The 24698-nt window shown below is 41.3% G+C and overlaps 1 protein-coding gene across 2 annotated transcripts in view; it reads left to right on the top strand.

Annotated features, from left to right (window-relative positions):
- Window positions 1–24698, top strand: part of BMPR2 (bone morphogenetic protein receptor type 2) — a 304173-nt gene that overhangs the window by 124375 nt on the left and 155100 nt on the right. For both annotated transcript variants that reach the window (XR_012244982.1, XM_073633288.1), the window contains exon 3: window positions 2329–2508. Coding sequence is in view for 1 of the 2 variants with exons in the window: in XM_073633288.1 (XP_073489389.1) it covers window positions 2329–2508 (180 nt within the window). In the remaining variant the exon portion in view is untranslated. The remainder of the gene's footprint in view (window positions 1–2328; window positions 2509–24698) is intronic.

Genomic DNA, 24698 nt, shown 5'->3' with positions numbered 1-24698 from the left:
CCGGCTGAATTTCGATCAGTGTATAGCCAGGCTGATTGTGAAAAACAGAGCTGGAAACAGTTGCGTTGGAGGAGGTTTGCTCAAACTGGTGCACACAGAATCTGGTACAGTTCCTAATCAGCTTCTAACTTCCGCCTTCAATAAGGCTTTGTCAATAAAACCTACAAGCTAATTGGTTACTATGCACAGCCGCACCATATTTTGCACCTGTTTTAGTAAATCTCCCCCCATTGTTTGCATCTTCAGGGATTGTGTAGGTTCACTATAATACTATAATCATACTAACTGCTGCTATTGGAATCTAATATTGGCACATAAATTATGTACACATTTATTTCCACAGCCAGGCAGCATTGGGCCCTATTATAGTTGCATGGTCTGTTTTGGCTGTGGTTTGGCCTTGTTGTAAATGGATGTTATGGTTTACCTTTTAACACTAGTCTTGAATAAAGGTTTCCACCCCTTTGTTTAGCCCCATCCATCCTCTAGTAAAATGGTCATAACAGTGATTTTTTTCAAGTCGTTCTGAGGTAAAGATGTTTTTTTACCTTAATGCATTCCCTGCATTGAAGTAAAAAACGCCCCACTAACTGTTCTACCCACCTTGCTCCTAAACACTTACCTGACTCTTCTCACGGCTCCAGCACTGACTGGCAGCAGCACTGCTCCTCTCACATCCTGGTCTCACAGGAGACACTGAGGGGTTGATTTACTAAAGGCAAATAGACTGTGCACTTTGCAAAGTGCAGTTGCTCCAGAGCTTAGTAAATGAGGTAAGGCTTCACTTTTTAAAGAGTACCCAATCACATGCAAGGAAAATAAAAAAAACTGCATTTTTGCTTGAACATGATTGGATGATGGATGTCAGCAGAGCGTCTGCTCATTTGCTAAGCTCTGGAGCAAGTGCACTTGCAGAGTGCAACTACACTTTGCAAAGTGCACAGTCTTTTTGCCTTTAGTAAATCAACCCCTGAGAGTAATGGGAGCCATAGACTTCTGCTTCTGTCAGTCAAACACCTGTGAGGAGGAAGTGGGGGAATGGCTTACTGGTGCTGTATGTGTCAATGGAAACACAAAGCCCAGCTTGGAAGGAAGTGTGCACTGGTGCCTCTTTAGCACATGGAGGAAGAAGGAGCAAACAGCGCCAGCTGGGGACTGCCAAAGAGGAAGTGAGGGCTGCTCTGTGCAATATCGAATTGTCGGTTTTTATCTTTTGGCTGGCTATTCAGGTGTACAGGACACTGCAAAGACAAACAGCATGCCAGTATTAGGCAGTTTGTTCAGTCACCACAACCCCCAACCAGTTACAGCCTGCCTCTGGTACATACCCCCTTCCCAATTACACCCTGCCTCTTGAACACATCCCCTGCTCAAGCATAGTCTGCATCTTGCCTCAGGCGGAACAGACTATGGAATACAGGCACTCTGTGTGTCTTCACAGTGTCCTGTAACCCCATCCCCTACTATCAGGAAAAAAGATGCATGGTCACATGAAGTGTTTAACCTTGTAAAAAGACAAGAAAGATAATTTCTGAAACTAAGCAAAAGCAGTTATGGTGCCTATGTTTCGTCGAAACATAGATCTCCAATCACTAAACTTCCGGTTACTGTAAACCATCAGTAATTGTAGATTTTGATGAATTGCTGTTTTGATACCACACCCAGCAATCGTATACACTCCGCTACATGATATTATGACCAGACCTTGTTAGTCCGGCCGATACTAACCAACAAAATGGCCGCCTACGAGGCGGCGACAAATTTTTTTCTCCTTACCCGCTGTTCTGTCAAAACAGCAAACCGTTCGTGTACCGGAGTGTATACGGTTACCGGGTGTCAAGACAGCAACTCGTCGAAATCTCCAATTACTGATGGTTTACAGTAACTGGAATTGATGTGATTGGAGATCTCGATGAATTGGCTATTTTGACAGAACAGCTGCATAGTTATAACTGTCAACTCAAGTGTCTATAACATTATATGTTTACAACTAGAAAGCTGATTTCAAGTTTCTGAAACTAAAAACAAGTTACAGTTGTAATCTATTTTTTTTTCCAGGCATGTACTTGTGAAGCATTTCCCAAAGAATCTGGAATGTGGTGTTGTACTGTATTTTGCACATACCTCATTGCTTTGCATTTATTTCGGTATAGTCAATCAAAACATCTTCAGTTTCCTTGTAAGCACCTGAAAACATACTAAATTTGTAATGTTTGTAAACTACGTATACCAACCCAAAATTAGCTGAAATGATTTTTCTTTTTATCTTTCTTGGCTGGAGATACATCATTCTCTGAGAGCTCACTGTGTTGGTTTTTATATTTTCAGGTTGCTGGTCCTACATAGGTGACCCACATGACTGTAACCATGAAGAATGTGTGGTAACTACTACTCCACCACTCATACAGAATGGGACATACCGCTTTTGTTGCTGCAGCGCAGACATGTGCAACGTGAACTTCACAGAAAATTTCACACCTCCAGACCCTACTGACACAACTCCTTACAGTAAGTAAACAGCAGTGCAGCAAAACTAAAGAAAATGACCACTTTTCATTTGGTAGTGTAAAACAGATTGAAGATATATTCCATGCAATGTAGAACCATATTCTGAAATATGTAGGACCTATGTTTCAACGTATAGTGCTTACTCCCGAAGGAGCGGCTGATTTTATTTTGGTCTTTGCCGTTACCCCCTTACCTGTATTTCCACCATACACAGTACTTAGAGTCTGTATTAAGCCTTACACCCACTAATGTATGCACCAGTCACTTTGTTCTGTTTCCAATGCTTTTTTGCAAAACTTTTTAGGAAGTAGCAGTAAAGAGGTAGAAAGGGAATTGCAGAAGAGTTCAAATACCTTTTGCAGATCACTGAGGAATTTAAGATCTTGCAGATAAACACACCTTCAGTCTACAGATCTTTGCCCATCCAGATAGGTCTCTCTCACTGACCTAGCAGCCGGAATGGCGCACGGACAAAAAGTCTCTGCCATAGACTTGGGAAGAACAAAGTGGTTGTACGATCCTCTGCCACAGGATGTAATATTAGATGTACAATCCTCTGCCACAGGATGTAGTATTAGATGAACAGCAACACAGTACCAGAACCTTTAAGCTGACCCGGCAGTACTGTGTGGTAGGTTAGTTAGGTTTAGGTGCGTCCTCCAAGTAAGTTACCAGGCCCTCCCGAGAGACCAGCCTTCATCCTGGCTCTCTCCAGCAAGGGTCCTCCCCTGGATCTCCTCAGCTTGGCTCGGCTTCTTCCTAACAGGCAAGACAGCCTAAGGACTACCTCTGCGGTAGTAGGCCCCAGACAGGCTTCTGGGCCTACTTGTAGTCACATGGCCTCGGGCCAGCATGGTCCCGAGACAGGAGAAAAGTCACCACATACCTAGGCCAGGAGGGCCAGGAGGTAAAAGAGAACCAAAAATGGCGTCTGCACCTTAAGTATCCCTTCCCAGAATGCACAGCGGTGGACCACCCCCACTGGGTTACTTCTGAGAAATAAGAGCACTCAATACACTTCAGCCTGTTGCTCTTCCAACACTGGCCTGTGGTGACAACGACACCTACAGACAACAGTGTGGAACTACACACAACACAGCCAATGCTGGAACAGAAGCTAATTTAGCCACAAATTAAATCTGAACTATGTACAGAACTAATATCTCTCTAAATTTACATGCAAGTGCCTGATCAACAGGAGCAGGGGGCTACAAACGTGAACAACTGAATATGGAGCTAATGTTTTTGGCTGTATAAAGTAGTTCGATACCAACTACACTCCTCTGTTCCAAGAGCAAAATGTAATTATAGCTATTACTATAATGTTAATTCTTCACTGGTAGGACCAGGGTAGAAGGGGGATGAGAGAGGAGGACAGCTGTGTTTGACTCAGCATACCAATCTGCACAGATACTGCCAGACCTCCCCTGTGCCATGACCTTAATTACTCAATTTTCCCTAAAAAAAAAAATCTTGGGAATTAACTAAGCTTTCTACACCATTATAATGGTGCAAGAAACTGTCAGGAATGACGTGGCCACATTAACAAAGCAGGTAGACCTGCTTCAGGTCTATCTGTGCCACATACGCCAGTTTCTATTTCAGATTGAAATAAAAACTAACGCAGGTATGCCCCTAATTAACAGAAAGATTGTAACAGTTTTCCATGTAGAAAACTGCTGCAGACTCCTAACAGGTGTGACCCTGTTGTATGTTGACAGCTCACATAACTCTCTCTGCTTGTGCAATGATTACACTACATGAGCAGAGCCTGCAGGATTAACAAACCTCCTCCTCCCTCCGTTCTGGGATGGGGGCAGTGAGATTGGAGCATGCAGCTCCAGCTATATGTTCTCTGTATCTGTCAAAGACACAGAACAAAGAACTGATTGCACATAAGTAATGCACCCCTTTGTTCATTAGGAACAACATCTGCTCCATTTTTATATTTACAAGAGTGGTGCAAGCATGGTACTTGCACCACTCTTTGTTAATTCCCACCATTCTTATGCTGCAGGAAAAAGAGCAATGCCATGCTACCAATAGTGATGCCGTGCCACGCACATAATGCATAACTTTGGTGCTGAGAATGTGTAAATACAGTTCGTTTCCAGTAGGCTCTGAAGCAGGTGCCCCAACTGAAAGCCAGAGGGGCCTGCTAGGCATATGTCCACAGTGTATGTTCTAATTAATTTTATTCAAAGATTTGATTTCAGGATCTGAACAGCTAAGGCTCCATTCACACTTGTACAACTCCAAAATGCAACTTTGATGCAACTTTGGCGCAACTTTGGATGGGTGCGACTTGGATACCACTTTGGCTTTGGCCCGTGATAATGGACAACTGTAGCATTGTATAACATTCAGGTATGACTTTCATGCAACTTTTGAGGGTTAACATTGAAGTCTATGACCCTGAAGTTGCATGAAAGTTGGACCAAAGTAGTGCATGGACTACTTTGAATTTGCTGCAACTTTAAGGCGCACATATGTGAATGGGTATCATTGAAAAACATGGGAAATGACTTGTCATGCAACTTTGATATCTAAGGTTGCATGACAAGTTGCACAAGTATGAATGGAGCCTAAAGGTACAGCTAACATGTAGGGGTTTTGTGCAAAGGTTAGTATTGCTAGCATAGCATAGGCAACTATGTAAAGATATTAATGTTTAAATGATTCATGCTTCCCAGTACAGGGGGTCCCCTAGTTACAAACATCCGAATTACAAACGACTCCTACTTACAAACGGAGGGAGACAACAGGAAGTGAGAGGAAATCTACCCCTAGGAAGGGAAATTCACTCCTGTAAGAGTTATTATGGGGAAAAGGTACCTCCACAGATGCTTTATCACCAAGGTGTGTTTCCACAACAAACCAAAATTTTCAAAAGCCAATTGTCATTGGGACAGAAAGTGAGGTGAAATCTTCTGAACAGGAGCACAGACAGCAAAACAAATGTTATAGGGGTGTTAACCCTTCCCTATGCTATCCAAAAAGCTTAAAAATAGTTTTTTTGGCTGGAGCTACACAAAAAAATAAAAAATAAAAAATGTATTGTTCCGATTTACAAACAGATTCAACTTAAGTACAAACCTACAGTCCCTAACTTTTTTGTAACACGGGGACCCCCTGTATATGATTAAAATGTCTGTGAGGGGTGCTGCTTCTGCTGCAAAGATAGATTGGTGCCGATATTACACTAATAAACAAGAGCTCTGCTGAACACTATTTATATCTAAACCAGGATTAGTAGTCTACTGTTTCATGCTAGCATCTTTAAGAGCATTGTAAAGATTACAAAGTCAATTGTTGCTCTTTGAAAGCTTTGGATTTATGTTTAGATACTTATTGTGCTCTATATAAGGCATGACAAAGAGGTTTATGGCCTTCCTTCAACCTTGTGGCAATTAACCAATGTAAGAATTAAAGGGCCCAGACTGGTTTGTAGCCAATAAGAGTGGCACTACTTTACTATAGTTAATCACTTATCCAAAGAGCACTTTTTTTGTCAGCAATTTTATGGACCCTTAGTTACAACGTATAAGAGCCACAGTAAAGCTAGCCATAGGTTGATCAAAATTAATCAATTATCATTAAAAGTAAAACAAAATTTTGGGTTGCCCCCAGAAAAGTAATAGAGGGAAAAATCCCCAAGGGATTCCCTTTATTTGAAGGGATTTCCTCTCACTTCCTGTTATGACTGGCTATGGGATAAGACGGGAAGGGAAATCTCCACAATGGGACACAGATGGCGAAAAAAAAAATCGGACAGGGGTTATAACCCTCCCTAGTTCTATTCAAAATGAAGAAGAAAAAGTTTTGTCTATAGTTTTACTTTAATTCAGTAGTTGTTCCAGACTACGATAACAAGTTGGCTGTCCTTCATTCACCTACCCATTTTGTGTTGCATTCTAATAGCTTTTATGACCTGGGCCGAAAAAAACTTCATATGGATAGTCCTATTTTTTAATCTCAATATAGGATTAAAGAAATCAATTTGCTTTACCAAGAGGATATTGCAATGTCTGACAACCTACCATAATGCACCATTAAAACATACGCACATAGTTTAATTTGACATGTTCTACACAAGTCATAGTGTGCCAGCAGAGCAGCATATGGTGTAGATTAGGTGTACCCTATGCATCATTTCTTTGGAGCTGACGATATGAAGCCGATAGGGTAAGATTCAGGACAAAGAAGTCTTGAGCTGACCTTCTAGTTATCTATCAAAAACTCCTTTGTTTGTCTGAAAGTTTTCCATTTTTAGTAATACTGTTATCACTAAACTCAAGAAACCAAAAGACAAATGTTAAATGTTTGACTCAAAAGAAGTAAATGCACAATTCTCAGTGCAAAGGTATTGAATCCTTCGAAGCATTGTTCAAATGTGGGATTTTGTAATTCTTATACCTGATAAAATGGCTGCCTCCTTGTGACCTTCCTCTGAACTCCTTGTCTATGTACCCTACTCAAGTTGCCTGCAGGCTGACTTTATCAGACCTCACTGTGTAAGTTACGCCGCTGCACATTCATGTGAATTTCATAACAAAGTGTGCTGTCTTGCAACAATCCGTGGTTCAACTGGACCAAATCAAATAACCCACATACACATACCCATCTTTAAGCAGTTAAACCGGCAAGAAACTTCAGCTGTAAATTCAACACCGTTTTCTGTGTATGTGATTGCCCAGCAGTAACCGGATAGTTTAACATTCCTAAAGGGGCGGCGTAACCTTGATACACTCATCATTTTGCACACTAAAGAGTACAAGATTACAGTGTTCTTCAGCAAGAGCAAAACAGATGTATCGCAGTTAACCGATTAACCATCTGAACATTCAAATGTCAGCTTTACTCGAAAAAATAAATGCTGTTTGCAAACAGTTAAAGACATTGATATGAGATACCTATCTACCGAGCTGGCCATTGACATCATGCCATTTAGATAATCTCATGTTTATGAGTAGGTGCTTGAGGGCTTGTCTGACAGATCTTTGAAGCAAAAGTAATCTCAGAGTTTAGAAAACCCTGTTTGGTCTTTTCCCCCCACCCCAGGTAAGCTGGCATTGTGACTGCCTGCAACATAAGCACACTTACACCCTAAAAAGGGATGCTCCTGCAAACCAAGCATTCCCGTTTATGGCCAAACCTGGCCTCAAAGATATAATAAGTGTTGGATCACTAAAGCCTAGTACACACCAGTAGTTTTCTTTTGTTCAACCCAACAGGGCTGAACGGAAAAAAAAACTGAGGGCTCAGAAGGACTCGCTGTACTAACTATCCAACGTTAATAGTGCGATCTCCCCCGCTGTTCTATTTTGTTCTGCCAGGGGGGCCCCCCACCAGAACACTCTGGTCAGCTCACTATACCATTGGTTGAGAGCGCTGATTGGGAGCCGATTGGCAGACCTTTTTCGATCATGCCCCAGACTGACCCCAGTACACACGGGCCGAATGTTGGCCAGATTCTATTGAACCGGCCAAAGCCGCCCCGACATTCGGTCCATGTGTACTAGGCTTAAGGGTTCATGCTGCAGGCTGGTGTGGAGGCGCATGAGGGGTGGTGCACAGCTCAGCACAGTGGCATGAGTTATTTTAAAGAGGAAGTAAACTTCCTCTGCAAACTTTTACCTAAAAATATCTCCTAAACCTGTACAGGTTAGGAGATATATCCAGTGCATCCAGCCAGTGACAACACAGGCGCATGCTCTCTGAAGGAACGGCCCACAGGCACCATTCCTTCTGAGCCCGTGCTGTGAAGGGCAGCTTCCGCATGCAAGCGCGGGAGTGTCGTCATTTCGGCTCTAGCCAATCACAGCGCTGGAGCCCGCGAATCCGGAAGAAGCTCCGGGAAAGATGTCGGCCGTGAAAACGGTTTGCGGGGACCGCTGCAACAGCTTTGTTTTAAGGTAAGTATTTCATAATGCGCTAGTATACGGTGCATACTAGCTCATTATGCCTTTGTCTTGCAGGGTTTTTTTTAGGAATTTTTTTCAGAGGTTTGCAACCTCTTTAACTTTAACTGCATTTCGTATTTTGCCTCAGTCATTTAGTCTTGAAAAGTTTAGGTTTACAATCAAAAATATTACATGGGTGCGTAAGTGGGATTTTTCTCACCTGAAATAGATATTAAAAAATAAATATTAATGAAAGCCACTTTTTCTCATGAACTTTTTTTAATCTGATGATGCAGTATTTATCAAATGTCTTTTTTTTCTGCTCACCCCAATAGATACCTCATAAAAAATTCTTTATGAATTTACATTTATATACAGTATCTCACAAAAGTGAGTACACCCCTCATACTTTTCTAAATATTTTATTATAAATCATGTGACAACACTGAAGAAATGACATTTTGCTACAATGTAAAGTAGTGAGTGTACAGCTTGTATAACAGTGTAAATTTGCTGTCACCTCAAATTAACTCAACACACAGCCATAAATATCTAAACTACTGGCAACAAAAGTGAGTACACCCCTAAGTGAAAATGTCCAAATTGGGCCCAAAGTGTCAATATTTTGTGTGGCCACCATTATTTCCCAGCACTGCCTTATCCCTCTTGGGCATGGAGTTCACCGGAGCTTCACAGGTTGCCACTGGAGTCCTTTTCCACTCCTCCATGACGACATCACAGAGCTGGTGGATGTTAGAGACCTTGCACTCCTCCACCTTCCGTTTGAGGATGCCCCACAGATGCTCAATAGGGTTTAGGTCTGGAGACATGCTTGGCCAGTCCATTACCTTTACCCTCAGCTTATTTAGCAAAGCAGTGGTCGTCTTGGAGGTGTTTTTGGGGTCGTTATCATGTTGGAATACTGCCCTGCGGCCCAATCTTCGAAGGGATGGGATCTTGCTCTGCTTCAGTATATCACAGTACATGTTGGCATTCATGGTTCCCTCAATGAACTGTAGCTCCCCAGTGCCAGCAGCACTCATGCAGCTCCAGACCATGACACACCTACCACCATGCTTGAGTGTAGGCAAGACATACTTGTCTTTGTACTCGTCGCCTGGTTGCCGCCACACACGCTTGACACCATCTGAACCAAATAAGCTTATCTTGGTCACCTCAGACCACAGGACATGGTTCCAGTAATCCATGTCCTTAGTCTGCTTGTCTTCAGCAAACTTTTTGCGGGCTTTCTTGTGCATCATCTTTAGAAGAGGCTTCCTTCTGGGATGACAGCCATGCAGACCAATTTGATGCAGTGTGCGACGTATGGTCTGAGCACCGACAGGCTGACCCCCCATCCCTTCAACCTCTGCAGCAATGCTGGCAGCACTCATACCTCTATTTCCCAAAGAAAACCTTTGGATATGACGCTAAGCACGTGCACTCAACTTCTTTGGTCGACCATGGCTAAGCCTGTTCTGAATGGAACCTGTCTTGTTAAACCGCTGTATGGTCTTGGCTGCAGCTCAGTATTAGGGTCTTGGCAATCTACTTATAGCCTAGGCCATCTTTATGTAGAGCACCAATTCTTTTTTTTTTTTTAGATCCTTAGATAGTTCTTTGCCATGAGGTGCCATATTGAACTTTTAGTGACCAGTATGAGAGAGTGAGAGCGATAACACCAAATTTAACACACCTACTCCTCATTCACAGCTGAGACCTTGTAACACTAATGAGTCACATAACACCAGGGAAGGAAAATGGCTAATTGGGCCCAATTTGGACATTTTCACTTAGGGGTATACTCACTTTTGTTGCCAGCGGTTTAGACATTAATGGCTGTGTGTTGAGTTATTTTGAGGGGACAGCAAAATTACACTGTTATACCAGCTGTACACTCACTACTTTACATTGTAGCAAAGTGTAATTTCTTCAGTGTTGTCACATGAAAAGATATAATAAAATATGTACAAAAATGTGAGGGGTGTACTCACTTTTGAGATGCTATACATGTTTATGATAACAGGTGTTAATAATGGCATTATATTGTAAAATGCAACAAAAAATACTGAAAGTGGTATTTGCATTGGTGGTTGGTGGTCATCAAGTAATAACTTGACACAGGTGGGGGGAAAAAATGATACACAGTAAAGTTGGCCATACACCACAAGTGTTTTCGATAGGGGAATCCTCCTCGAAGTGTTTTTATATTCTGACACTGTCAGAATACACTGGTCAGCCCTGGAGGCGATTGGCTGCAGCGCTGATCAAACAATAATTTTCTAACAGGTCTGTCCAGGAGAAGACCAGAAGTCCAGGAGAAGTTGATTAATAGATCAACTTCTCACGAACGGGAATGCCCATAGATGGATCAAGATTTAATCCCAACCGTTTGGTAACACCAAGTACTAACGCCTCCCTTTTACCTGGTTAACCACCACTGCGCCTAAGGTTGCAATATAAATCTGTTCTATAGCTCCCACTTTAAAAATGCAAATACTGTAAATAGAGTGTTTTTCTAAACAAAAATAACTAAATAAAGTGAAAAAACACAGTGGCGCTAAAATATACCTTCTATATAAAAGATCCCCTATTTCAGGCAATCAAGTGAAAAAAAAACAAAATATATGCAATATATCCCCCAAGTGACAAGTGATATTATTAAAATCAGATATAAATTATATCAAAATATATAAAAAAAGCCGCGCTATACGAGTGGATTTAACCCTTTTTCGGCCGCCAGCGGGGGGTTAAAACCACACAGCTAGTGGCCGAATACCGCGGTAAAACAGCGCTAAAAATAGCGCTGTTTTACCGCCGACGCCCCCTACCGCCCCAGTGTGAAAGGGGCCTAAGGGTCACACTGGCAATCCACAAACCAGATTGATGTGCAAAGATCGTTCCACATGTGAAATAAAAATAATACACCAATAGTGCAATAACGTATAACCAGGTTATTTAAAACACTCCAAATCTTTAGTATTCAACTCACGTTTTCCAAATATAAAAATAGCATAGAAACGTTCCCACAGCAAACAGATCTTCACAGCACAGCACAGCAAACGTATGAATCAGCCACTATATAGTTGTGGTCACGGCAGACCCGAGGTATGCAGGCGTCAGACTAATCTCACCCTCTCCCCGGCGCCGCTCACTCTATCAATGTGCCTCTTCCTAGTACGGTACGACAGCGTCACTTGTCATTGGTGGGGTCCGTCATACGGCCACGCCCCCGACATGTTTCGTCATTCACCGACTTATTCATGGGATTGGCCGCACGGTGTGACACCACTTCCTTATATACACTCCCCCCTGCCATCTGATCAGAGAATCGCCAACGCGCCTGCGCACATCTCGTGTCCCCGCGGCCACAAAATCTCCAATCTTCCTAGATGCTATGTGTTATGTATACATCTACTACTACCATTTCTCAATCTCGTCGTGCTGCTACGACTCTGACATTGTAAACGCTCTGCCCTATACATATTTATATGCAAATAAAACAGTATATGTAAAATAATCTATATAAAACCCCAAACCAAATCATTATGATTATAGAAATGGGCAATTCATTCCACTCACATAAGATGCTTGAGACGCCTCAAACAATATTAAAAAACATATTAAAAAACAGATTCAAAAATATGTATTAAATATACAGTCTGTAAACCATACATAAAAATATCTAATCGAGCACTGTCAATAAAAAACACTATCTTTTTTTGTACATGGAAATATGGATGATCGGGATCTCCTATCATTCGTCTCATTATAATCTCTTATCCACTAATAATATATTCATGTAAATTATAAAAAAATAAAAATTAAAAATCAAATCATCTTCCACATGAGTCCGCACCATTCAATAAATGAAATAGAGGGTACTGTAAGTATGTCATCCTATAACTGAGAATCAGCGTTGTCATCTGCAAAGTCACCACTGGTCGGTGCTAACAACAACCCGATCCACATTTTTCTTCCTCTTTACACCTACTTCCCTACATATATCATATATAACGTGCCTATCTATACATATATGACACAATGTGCCACCAAAAATTAAAATATTAATATTCAAACAATAATTGACATAATTAACATACAAATTTGAACTTAGTGACCCAAAAAGATCCCACTTTATTTTAACACTTGTTATGATCAATTCCACTAATAATAATAATATATTCCAAAATTTTCCAAAATTTAAAGTGACCATACACCCCCCTCCCCCCTATTTCATCAAACCACCTAGTGCTATTGTCGGTGCCCAATGACTGTGCAAATGACATATTGTACACTTATGATAATAGAATGACTTGTACCCTCTACATTAAAACTTTAAAATATTTTTTAAAAATCATTAATGAAGCAATTCAAGTCCAGCTCAATGTTTAACCCTCTCGGGGTCAAACATTTGAAAAGAAATATCCATTTGGTTTCCCTTTGGGATAAATCCCTCACCCTATTGGACCCTCTCCAGGAAGGGTGTACCACGTCAATGCCACAGAACTGTAGCAACGACGGATCCTGCTGATGTTTTTCTTTAAAATGTAGCAAAACGCTATGATACTTGTACCCATTCTTTATGTTCGCCAGATGTTCCGCTATACGGGTTTTCAATAGCCTCTTGGTTCTACCCACATAAAATAGGCCACAAGGGCACCACATCAGGTACACTACATGGGAGGTATTACAGGTACTAAATTCCCTTATTTCAAATGTTTCCCCATCTCTATTAGTAACCTCCACCATTCCTCTATGGTTGGTTCTTACCGTCCTACAGCATATACATTTTCTACAGCTATAAAACCCTCTCAAATCTATTTTCAAAGCTTTTGGGGGGTCCAAGATCTTTTTAACTACCTGGTCCCCAAAACTCGGGGGCCCTCCTGTAGATGGATTTTGGCTGTTGTGGTAATATTTCACCCAGATGTCTATCCTTACACAGGATGTGCCAATATTTTTTGTATATCCTCTCAATTTCCCTATATTGGCAATGGAAGCCTGAAATAAAACTCAAATGATGTTGACCATTATTGGAGTCTTGAGGTTCTTTCTTCTTGAGACATTGATCTCTAGGAATTACGGCCACCTCCTGGATTATTTCGTCCAGGTTCCTATCGGTGTAGCCTTTCTGTACAAATTTGTCCTTCAGGCTATTGGCTTGCAAAAGGTAATCTTCAATGTTTGTACAATTCCGTCGGACTCGCAAAAATTGTCCCTTCGGAATATTCCTTATCCACGCAGGGATGGTGACCACTCCTGATGGATAGGTAACTGTTGCGGTCTGTAGGCTTAAAGTATACCTTGGTTCTCAGACCACTCCGTTCCTTATCTATCGTAACGTCAAGGAAATGGATAGTTGTCTCGCTCATCTCATACTCCAATTTGATGTTATTATTGTTCCTATTAAGATACGCCAGAAATTCTACCGCAGATTCCTTCGACCCCTCCCAAATAAACAGGAGGTTGTCTATAAATCTACGGTAGAATTTTAACTGGGGTACATTTTTGCTGAAAATCTGCCTGTCCTCCCACTCAGCCAAAAATAAATTGGCGAGGCTAGGGTCATATTTTGCCCCCATCGCCACGCCAACCTTCTGAGAGTAAAACTGATCACTGTACCAAAAGTAATTATGGGTCATACAGAACTCAAGTGTATGGCCCAAAAATCTCTTCTGTACATCAGGGATATCCTCCCGCTTACTCAATGCCCAATTAAGGGCTAGAGATGCATCCTCATGCTGTATGATGGTGTATAAGGAGGCTACGTCCGCCGTTACCAAATATGATTCGGATGACGGATCCAACTTTACCTGATCTAAAAGATGTAATAGATCAGAGGTGTCTTTTAAGTATGCTCTAGTCTCCTTCACACTCGGCTGGAGGAATTTGTCCAAATACTCCCCCAACCTCGCAGTAACAGATCCAATGCCATTTACAATTGGACGGGGGGGCGGACATTGTGTGTTCTTATATACATTACCAAAGGTACATATCACAGGTATCCGACAGGCAGTGGGCACAAGATACCTCTTTTCCTTTAGGTTCAAGGCATTTATTCTATAACCCCATTCAACCAATGAAGTTAGTTGAGTTTTATACGTCTCAGTCGGGTCAGACTTAAGTCTCCTATACGTGGATTCATCGCCAACCAGTTCTAATAGCTGGTTATGGTAGAATGTTTTCTCCATCACTACTACCCCTCCTCCTTTATCCGCAGGACGGACAATTATGTTTTTCCTATTTTCTAAAGATGAAATCCCTTCCCTGATATACTGGGGATTAACCCCCTTTTTTGGTACTAAATCCTCAATATCATTGATTACTAGTCTTTTAAAAACCTCTATGAAGTGGTTACTTGGATTTTGAGGGTTAAAAATCGATTTGTTTTTTAAACCACTATCTATTTTATTAGATGGTATGTGCGCTCTAGCTGCCGCATCAGCTGGGTGACCAAGCAAATATTTTTTTATATTCATAGACCTAATGAACTTATGCGTGTCAATATAGACCTCGAACTTGTTCATTATTTTCTTAGGTGCACACTTTAAGCCCAGATAAGGTATATTAAGTTCTTTATGATCCAATTCTACCCCGCTTAGATTATAAATCCCTGCATCTATGCGTTTCTCAAGCGTATTCTTGGGTTGTCTGGATTTTCCTGCCCTACATCCCCTTCTTCTCTTCGTAGGGGCACAACGCCCTTGTTTTGTACATGCGGAGGTCCATTCCTCCCTCCATCTTTCTGATAGGTTACCCGGGGGTTCCTCGGTGTCCCCCCTCTCCCACCCCTCCCCCGTTGTCCTAAAAAAGGTGCATTATAGGATTGATGAGCATAGTAATCCTCATTTTCCAATGGTGCATACCTATTATATAGGGGAACTCCGCTCTCCATCTCAGAGTGATAATTGGGTGGGGGATGGTGTCTCCACTGTTGGTATCCCTGTGGGGGCATAAAATATTGTGGGGCATTACCTGGATATGGTCTAGGGGATTGATAATTATATCCCCCCCCTTCCCTGTTGATTTGGTCTGGGAGATTGATAATTATATTCACCCCTACCCTGCCAGTTTGGTCTAGGGGAATAATAATTCCCACTATATAGATTTGCTCCATTCCTCGGGTTACCACCATTACGTGATGAGCCATTCTTACCATGTTCATCTTTATTAATTAAATCTTTTTGACCAGATTTATTTATATCAGGCTTAGGGTTAGGGCCATTCCCCATTGGTTCCAAGTCCTGCTTGGAGCTCTCATTACGGGTATCTTGCATAAGTGACCCGTTACTTTGCCACGCATAGATTTTATTTGTTTTAAAATCATTGGAATCTCTCATGTACTTCTTAACCTTCTTTTTCTGTGTCTCCCGGTCTATTTTTTCCAACTTTTTCTTTATATTAATATTGAATTCCTTCATCTGATTGGAGTCCTTAATCGGCTCCAATTTTTCTTGCAATGCTCTTATCTTCTCATTTAATATTCCTAATTTAATCTGCTTCCTATTTAAAACAAGACTCTGTAGCTCTCTTCCTGCTTTATTGAAGAACTCCCGCCATTCATCCATGTACTTTTGATCATTAAGCCCATAGAGTCGTAGCAGCACAACGAGATTGAGAAATGGTAGTAGTAGATGTATACATAACACATAGCATCTAGGAAGATTGGAGATTTTGTGACCGCGGAGACACGAGATGTGCGCAGGCGCGTTGGCGATTCTCTGATCAGATGGCAGGGGGGAGTGTATATAAGGAAGTGGTGTCACACCGTGCGGCCAATCCCATGAATAAGTCGGTAAATGACGAAACATGTCGGGGGCGTGGCCGTATGACGGACTCCACCAATGACAAGTGACGCTGTCGTACCGTACTAGGAAGAGGCACATTGATAGAGTGTGCGGCGCCGGGGAGAGGGTGAGATTAGTCTGACGCCTGCATACCTCGGGTCTGCCGTGACCACAACTATATAGTGGCTGATTCATACGTTTGCTGTGCTGTGCTGTGAAGATCTGTTTGCTGTGGGAACGTTTCTATGCTATTTTTATATTTGGAAAACGTGAGTTGAATACTAAAGATTTGGAGTGTTTTAAATAAACTGGTTATACGTTATTGCACTATTGGAGTGTTATTTTTATTTCACATGTGGAACGATCTTTGCACATCAATCTGGTTTGTGGATTGCCAGTGTGACCCTTATGATGCGGTCAGAAAGCATTTGAGCCTTACACGAGAGTGTGGGCACTGAAAGTCTGTGAGTGGAATTCTATAGGGAGTGGGACCACCGAACACTTGGGTGTGGTGGAAGTTATAAGAAGAAATCACTATTTAAGGACTTTTGTTTATTTGTGATTTTTGATTACAATATATTTTGATAGAATTTATATCTGATTTTAACTATATAACTTGTCACTTGGGGGATATATTGCATATATTTTGTTTTTTTTCACTTGATTGCCTGAAATAGGGGATTTTTTTATATAGAAGATATATTTTAGCGCCACTGTGTTTTTTCACTTTATTTAGTTATTTTTGTTTAGAAAAACACTCTATTTACATGGATCAAGATTTGGCGGGTCCCCACTGTACCGGATGAATTTCAATCCATCTGTGGCCAGCTTTAGGCCTCGTTCACATGGGTGTACTACAGCATACCCCTCTGTGAGAGCCATATTTGCCCACAGGGGGTTGCACAGATGGTCTGTGGATTTTGGTGCAGGCAGCCTTATTCATGTCAATTGGGACAAAGCGGCTGCACAGACATAGCCACTGCTCCCAGCTTGACAGCCATTCGGGTGCGTTGACTAAAATGCAGACAGGCAAACATGGCCCTGTCATGGTTGTACACTATAGTATGCCCGTGTGAGCAGGACTTGGCACATATATTATGTTTAGCCATCTTTTTGTGCTTTGACCCCATAGTAAGATAATTAGATTGTGCTTGCATGTGCAAGCATCCTCATATTTTCCAAGACTAGTACAGCTGTAGTTTTTTTGCCACTGTGCATTCATCCTTGGTTCTGCCAGTGTCACTCTATGCAATATACCATAGCTGTTTTAGCCTAGCCAAAGACACAGTTGGAAAACTCACTTTTATAGAAGTGCTTTCCATAAACATGCAAAATTGTTTCTGTAGATACTCACTGGCTGCCTGATCTCAATGGGAGTATCAGTTGTCCTAAGTAGATTTTCTCAGAGTTGTTATGGCATCATTATCTTGGCACCAAGGTTGTCTGCTTAGTGCATAAACATGCATATTTTGCCAAAATTATTATCTATATTAATAAAAAGATACTTTTTAAGTGCCGATTCTCACTATTATGTTGCCCTGTGTCATCCCATCCTTAAATGCAGCACAGCACATATCAATGAGCATTGCTATATGGATTGTAGTGAGAATGTGTGGCTTTTTTGTATTTTACAATCTAGAATACATATCGTGAGACGGTGCCATTAAAAACAGATCTTTTGTTGTTGCAATGTGCGAATCTTCATCTAATGTCTATCTTTGGGTATCTTTGGCCTGGGGAGTGTTTGAAGACCAATTCATTGCTGCTCCACTGCTGCCAAGCAGGTTTGGATTCCAGAGGCATTCCATTTGGGGTAACCTTTGAGACATCATTTGAAATCACTCAGATAATTGCTGAATATCAGGATTGATTTTGCTTTAGACTCTCATCCCTTCTCGAGGAATGGTTCAAACTTCAATAGGTTTTTAGAAGTAATATCCCTATCTCAATGAACCCTGTCTTGAAATTGAATGGGCTTGATGTTCTATTATTAGGATACTTCTCTGTGCCTCTCTACATTTTTAGGAAACTCAAATTGGGCTGACCCTGTACAACTAATAGGCACCACGTGGTGGGGACCTCTTATCCCTCAGTGGCTAGGGGGGTTGGGCGCTCTCAAGGGGGGCCCCCCTTGTTTACCCCTCCTCTTGTGATCGACAGCGGCAAAGGATAAACCTTCCCTTTTAAGGCAATGATGCGGTTTCATATGCAATTTCTCTCACCTTACTGGATAACCGTCTTTTGAAGAAGTCTTTTGAGAAAAGACTTAAAGGTGTTAAATTTAGAAACGCTTTGGGCTAACATTGTCTTCATCAAACCAAATGTGTTGATTAATCTAGTGGTTATCTGTTAACTGCATCTCTTCTTATATTGTATTTTGTTATGGAACATATTTTTTACATTTTTTCAACAAAATATATATTCTTTATATACCATTGAAGTCATTGATGCCCTAAAAAGTCCCATGTAGGGGGTTCTTTTTGTTTGGTTCATAAATTAAGGATGTGGGCTTCTCAGAATTTTCAATTAATGAAGACCAATTCACGTCAAATGCTTTCTGCTGCTACCTAAAATCAGCCAGTTGAAGCAAAGGGCATGCCAATGGCTATCCTTATTGTAGAAATGCTCTGAGTTTTGGAAGACAGAGGTCAATTTTGGGCTTTGCAGAGACTGATCAGTTTTTGACGTGCGTGCATCAATAACTAATCAGTGTGAAAGCAGTCTAATGCCGCATACACGCGATCGCACATTCCGAAAACAAAATCCAAGTTTTTTTTCTGACGGATGTTGGCTCAAACTTGTCTTGCATACACACGGTCACACAAATCTTGTCGGAAATTCTGAACGTCAAGAACGTGGTGACGTACAACACGTACGATGGCACTAGAAAAGGGAAGTTCAATACCAAGTGCGCCACCCTTTGGGTTCCTTCTGCTAATCTCATGTTAGTAGAAGTTTGGTGAGAGAGACGATTCGCGCTTTTCAGCTTTGTGCTTTTCCGATTGTTACTGCTCTTCAGTTTGTGCTTGTGGGTTCGTATCTGGTTTTCAGTGCTTGCCCCCCCAAAGCGCACGCGAGGTCCGTATAAAATATATGGAGTACTTTGAGGGTAGGGGGGCCATTGATATGCCAGAAAATGTTTAAAAAACATTTTAAAAATATATTTTTTTAGTTAAATTGAAATAATATTTCCTTTGATTTACTGCTTGTGTTTCTTTTAGCTGTCTCCTAGGTTCTCCAATGGGCTTTTTTTTTTTTTTTTTTGACATTTTTTTCAATAGTGCAAACGTAATTTATTTGATACATGAGGTGACAATCTCTTCTTCAGCGAACTATTATTATGTTGTGGGTCTGCTACACACACCTTTTTTCTTTGTTGTTAATGCATGTAATACATTACTGTTAAAAATATACATCATTTTCAGCACCATGAATGAATTTTGCAGAGTCATGAAAATGGCATGATTGTGGCAAATTATAAAGCACTGTGGGGGTTATTTACTAAAGGAAAATCCACTTTGCAGTACAAGTGCACTGCAAAAGTGCACTTGAAACTGCACTTGAAACTGCACTGAATGTGCACTTGTACTGCAAAGTGGATTTGCCTTTAGTAAATAACCCCCATTTCAATGTAAACACCAACTTTGAACAAACCAACATATTTTAGTAATAACAGTTTTGTTTTTGACAGTACAAATAGCCTTTTTTTTTTAGCCAGTTTTGAACTTACAAAGTTCAACTTTGACAAAGTGAAGGTAATATCAGATATTAGTATGTCCAAACTGTGTTGATCTTGCCTTCATCAGATGGGGTGATGTCACCCCTGTGAAAGCCAAATTTTGAAGATGCACACAAATTGAGAGTCAAAATTGGGATTTCCCTCCTGATCCCATGCCTAATGTCAACATGTGCTAGCTCCCATCATGGGGGATCAATGGACGTGTTTCGGGAGTGCAACCCCTTCCTCTCATTTACTTTATTTGTGAGGAAGGGGTTGCACCCCCAAAACGCGTACCTTGATATCCCATAATGGTAGATAACACATGTTGACACACTGTGTGCATCTTCAAAATTTGGCTTTCTAAAAAATATTTGAAATGTGTGAAAATACTAAAAATAAAAACAAACTAGAAGAATTTTGTTTTTTGTTTTTTTTAGATTCTGCCTAAAACATCAATGATGTTTTTGAGTCTTTTTTCCACATCATTGATGTCTTCCTTGATCTTTTGTAAATCACGATTGCACACCATGATCTCCCCGATGAGGACGTGTACACTTGCACTTGTGAAATGCGAATCTTCTTCCACAACATCCACATCACCTAAAATTAAAAAACACACCATGTATTATAAATATGCAGGTATACATCTATTACCTGAAGCTGTGGTCTCAGACACTCACCTGTTGTGGTCACTATTTCGCCCACTTCATGGTGTCCTGGTGTCCTCAGATGTCCTGAGACTTTTCTCCCCTGTGTGAATAAAAAAAAGGTATACTTAGCACTCAGATATTTGAGGCCAGAAATAGTAATATGAAACATTGCTTGGAAGTGTCGTACAATTGTCTTTTTTGGCAGAATTCCAAGCTGAAGACATTATGTTTTTCCCTATCTAAAGCTGGAATACTTACCTTTTTTGTACAATTTCACACATGGGGACACCCCTAGTATCCATTGGTGCGCCTGTGTGAGACACCCTAAAAAGTTTGTTCTGGTGTCCCACACTAGTGCTGCTGCGTCCAGATGTGTAAACAGCTGCTGAGTGTCCTCTCCTTACACTGAATCAAGTTTGCATTTCATTCTAGTACAAACCCTTCCAGACAACAATGTCATAATCTTCTTTTAATACAAATAGGCCTGAACAAATGTAGTTAACCTGTATCTGCCAAAAACATTGTATTAGTGGGCGAACGAAGGTTGTTTACTACGAACGATTACTGTGCCCACGAACCTGAAAGTTGCAATTTTAAACTGTACAACAGTAAAGAAAAGCACATGGAGCAGCATGCAAGTAATAATAATAATAGGAACACACAACAACTACTTACTTTTTTGAAGAACTCTCTTGATCTTTCTGTACTGATCCTGCTCCCTCAATTTCAGGTCTGACCAGCGTTTCCTCAATTGATCCTTGGATCGTCATACCCCAAAATTCCTGTGCAGACTTTTCACAACTTTAGCCATGGTCTTGGCCTTTCTGACATTTGGGTTTGGGTAAGGTCCATGCTTCCCATCATAGTCGGCCCTCTTCAAGATGTCCACCATTTCCACCGTTCGTGGCTCCAGGCTTTCGTCGTTGCTGCTCTCCTCTGCATGCACTTGCTCTTTCTCCACCATGTGCTCTGCCACTGCTCCGAAAGACAAGGGGCGGGGAATAGACTAGAAAATATGTCGGGGTGGGCGGAGTTTCATGCATGCACAGTGTATATAAAGCGTAACAGGCGTGCGTCGTACGATCTGTGAGAGGAGGAAAGAGTATTGGAATCGCCAATCGTTAGAACGAAGGTACAATTTTAACTTGCTGCATCAGTGGCCTACACTGCTTATAGATTGAGGCCTATATTGGGACAAGATTAGGAGGGTTTAGGCTGACATAAGGGTTTGTCTTGTGTTGTTTCCTGCAGAGAAAATTGATCTATTCAATGATGAGGACTTTATCCCCATATTCATTGATATGTACAGGGAGCTGTCGTGTCTGTCGCAGGTAAACCACCCCTTTTATAACAATAAAACAAAGAGGAAGGCAGCGCTGGATCAATTGCTGGAATTTGTGAAGCCGGTGATCCCCACGGTAGACCCCTTTTTGAAGGCCCTAATTGGTGGCATGAGGAGCACTTATAATAAGGAGCGCAAGAAGGTTCAGGATTCCCAGAGATCAGGAGCTGCAGCAGATGACATTTATGTACCCAGGCTGTGGTACTATGACAGACTGCATTTTCTGCCAGGCCAGACTGAACCCACACCAGCACTCTCCAGTCTTCCTTCAAGGCTTCCTTCCACCTCAGCTGAGGCTTCCGACGTCCAACCTGGGCCTTCCAGCCAGGAAGAAGTGGAGGAGCCCAGCTTGAGCCAGGTATAGCATTGTTCAACATATTTCTAGTCAATAATTAATGATGTTAACTAGATGTTATTATTGATCAGTAATTTCTGATTTTACAAAGTGTTTTACATATCAATAGACAGTAGTGGCCACAAATGATTGGGACAAGAATGAAAAATGCAGGGGTCAGAATGATAGTCTTTTCTATTTATTAACATTCAATTTGCAACAGTCATGAGCTGAAAATTATGTGTGATTGATGAACCAAAAACTAAAACTATGTCCCTTTTTCATACACAGGAAGTCTCAGCCAGGAGGAGGCTGTGGAAAGTGGCAGCCAGGATGTGGCGGGGGTAAGTGGCAGCCAGGAGGTGGCTGGGCCCAGTAGCCTGCCCAAATCCCAGGTCCCTCCCCTCCGCCTTCCAAAAAAAAGTCCCAGGAAGAGGGGTAACCTGGAGAAGGCAGCACTTGGCCTATTTCGGAAGGCTACTGCGGCCCTCAGAACCCCCCCCCCCCCCACAATATTCAAGATGACTATGCCTACATGGCAGCCTGCGAAATGGAGGAGGGCCAATGCTTCTTATGTGAGGAAGTTATCTTACAAGCCCTAAATAAGGGGTTGAGGGGCAAACTCACAAGCCAAAGCCACGTTTGTGAGTTCAACTATGGTTCTCCTCCTCCTCCTCCACCTCCTGCCACAACTACAACACCAGGGCCACAGCGTGGAAGGAAGACAAGAAAGTGACGGCCTGGGTTCAGTCTGGTCTGACAAAAGACGCAGGCTGTGGTAAGACCACAGCCTGGTGACAGATATGTCATCTGCTGCTGTTCCTGATCTCTTGTAGTCCTGGATCGGATTGTGCTCACTATTATAAGGTCTCCTCAGGCCACCAATTTTGACTGTAAAATAATTGATGTCTGCCCTGGGGTACAAAGGCTTTGCAAACTACACCAGTTTCTCCAGCTTTGCCTTTCTCTTTATTTTGTTATGACCCATAATAAATGGCTATTTATTTTTCACAAATACTTGCCTCTCTCTGTGTTTTACTTCAAAAAAGAACAGTTTGTTTGTGAGTAGGCAGGTACATTTCAAAAATACAATGTAAAATTAACAAGGGACACCAACAACAAACCACCTCCTTGAGGTTAAAAAATACAGGATAATAATGGTGTGACACAACTTGACACAAAACAAAAGAAGAAAAAATATGGAGATCACTATAAAAATAAAAAATAGGAGATCTGGTTAAAAAAAAAATAACTATAAACAAAAATTCTAAACATTATTATGGAGATCTGACGGGAAAAAAAAACCTATTCAGGAGATCACGAGAAATAATAAAGAAATAATTTTTTAAGAACTCTGTATGAATATCAGCAGTAAAACAACTTCATTATTCTAACATTATAAAGAAGAAGAGAATGTGCTGCATTAAAAGAGTTTAAAATTTGCAGCGTGGCGAATGTGCTATCTCCATTACGAACGCTAGTTTTACCAGACCGAGCACTTCCGTCTCGTAATTGATTGAGAGCATGCGTGGAACTCTGTGTGTCCGAATTGTGTACACAGGATCGGAATTTACGAGAACCGATTTTGTTTGGCGGACATTCCGACGGAAAATGCCTGATGGAGCCTACACACGGTCGGAATTTCGGACAACAAGCTCCCATCGAACATTTGTTGTCGGAAAATCAGATCGTGTGTACGTGGCATAAGTCTCCCCGACACACATTAAAGCTCATGTTATCTCATGTGTGAGGAAAGGTTCTCAGAAGTGACTCATGCTGAGAACGAAGCACCAGAGAGAAATAACACTTAGAGCTTTGGAGACAGATAAGTAAACACTACAGATATATGCGCTTAGTTCAAATTTCATGATTGGGGTTTACAACCACTTTAACAGTGCCTCTCACCATTCACCATTTATTTGTTTCTCCCACATTCCAGACACATGCTATCTGAGAGATCAGATTGGTCATGTGCTTGTATGTGTTTCATAAGGACTTTAAATTGTAAGCTTGGTAAGTGACAAATGTCAATGGTTCTACCTACTCTGTAAACTGTGGTATAGTATATTTATGATATATATATTTAGTACAGGGAATACTGTATGTTTGTTTACTTGAAGCAAACATAGACAATCACCACCCCCCCCCCCCCAAGTATTATATAGTAATAAATAATTATTTAAGATATATGAAGCATCAACACCATTAATAGTTATTGTACAAAGTAATACATACATTAACATATATTATGTACAGTATATTACACAGGATTTATATAGAACCCTCAGTTTGTGCAGCATTTTACAATCTAAAGGGAGACAGTACACTTACAATACAATAATATACAAGAGTGTTAACAGGGCCCTGCTCATAAGAGCTTACAGTCTAATAGGGTGGGGCAAGTGGTACAAAAGGTAATAACAGTGGGGGAGGAGCTGATGGAAGAGTTA

The sequence above is a fragment of the Aquarana catesbeiana genome, linkage group LG06 (genome assembly GCF_042186555.1).
Source record: "Aquarana catesbeiana isolate 2022-GZ linkage group LG06, ASM4218655v1, whole genome shotgun sequence".
NCBI lineage: Eukaryota > Metazoa > Chordata > Amphibia > Anura > Ranidae > Aquarana > Aquarana catesbeiana.
This window is presented reverse-complemented; position numbering and strand designations above follow the sequence as displayed.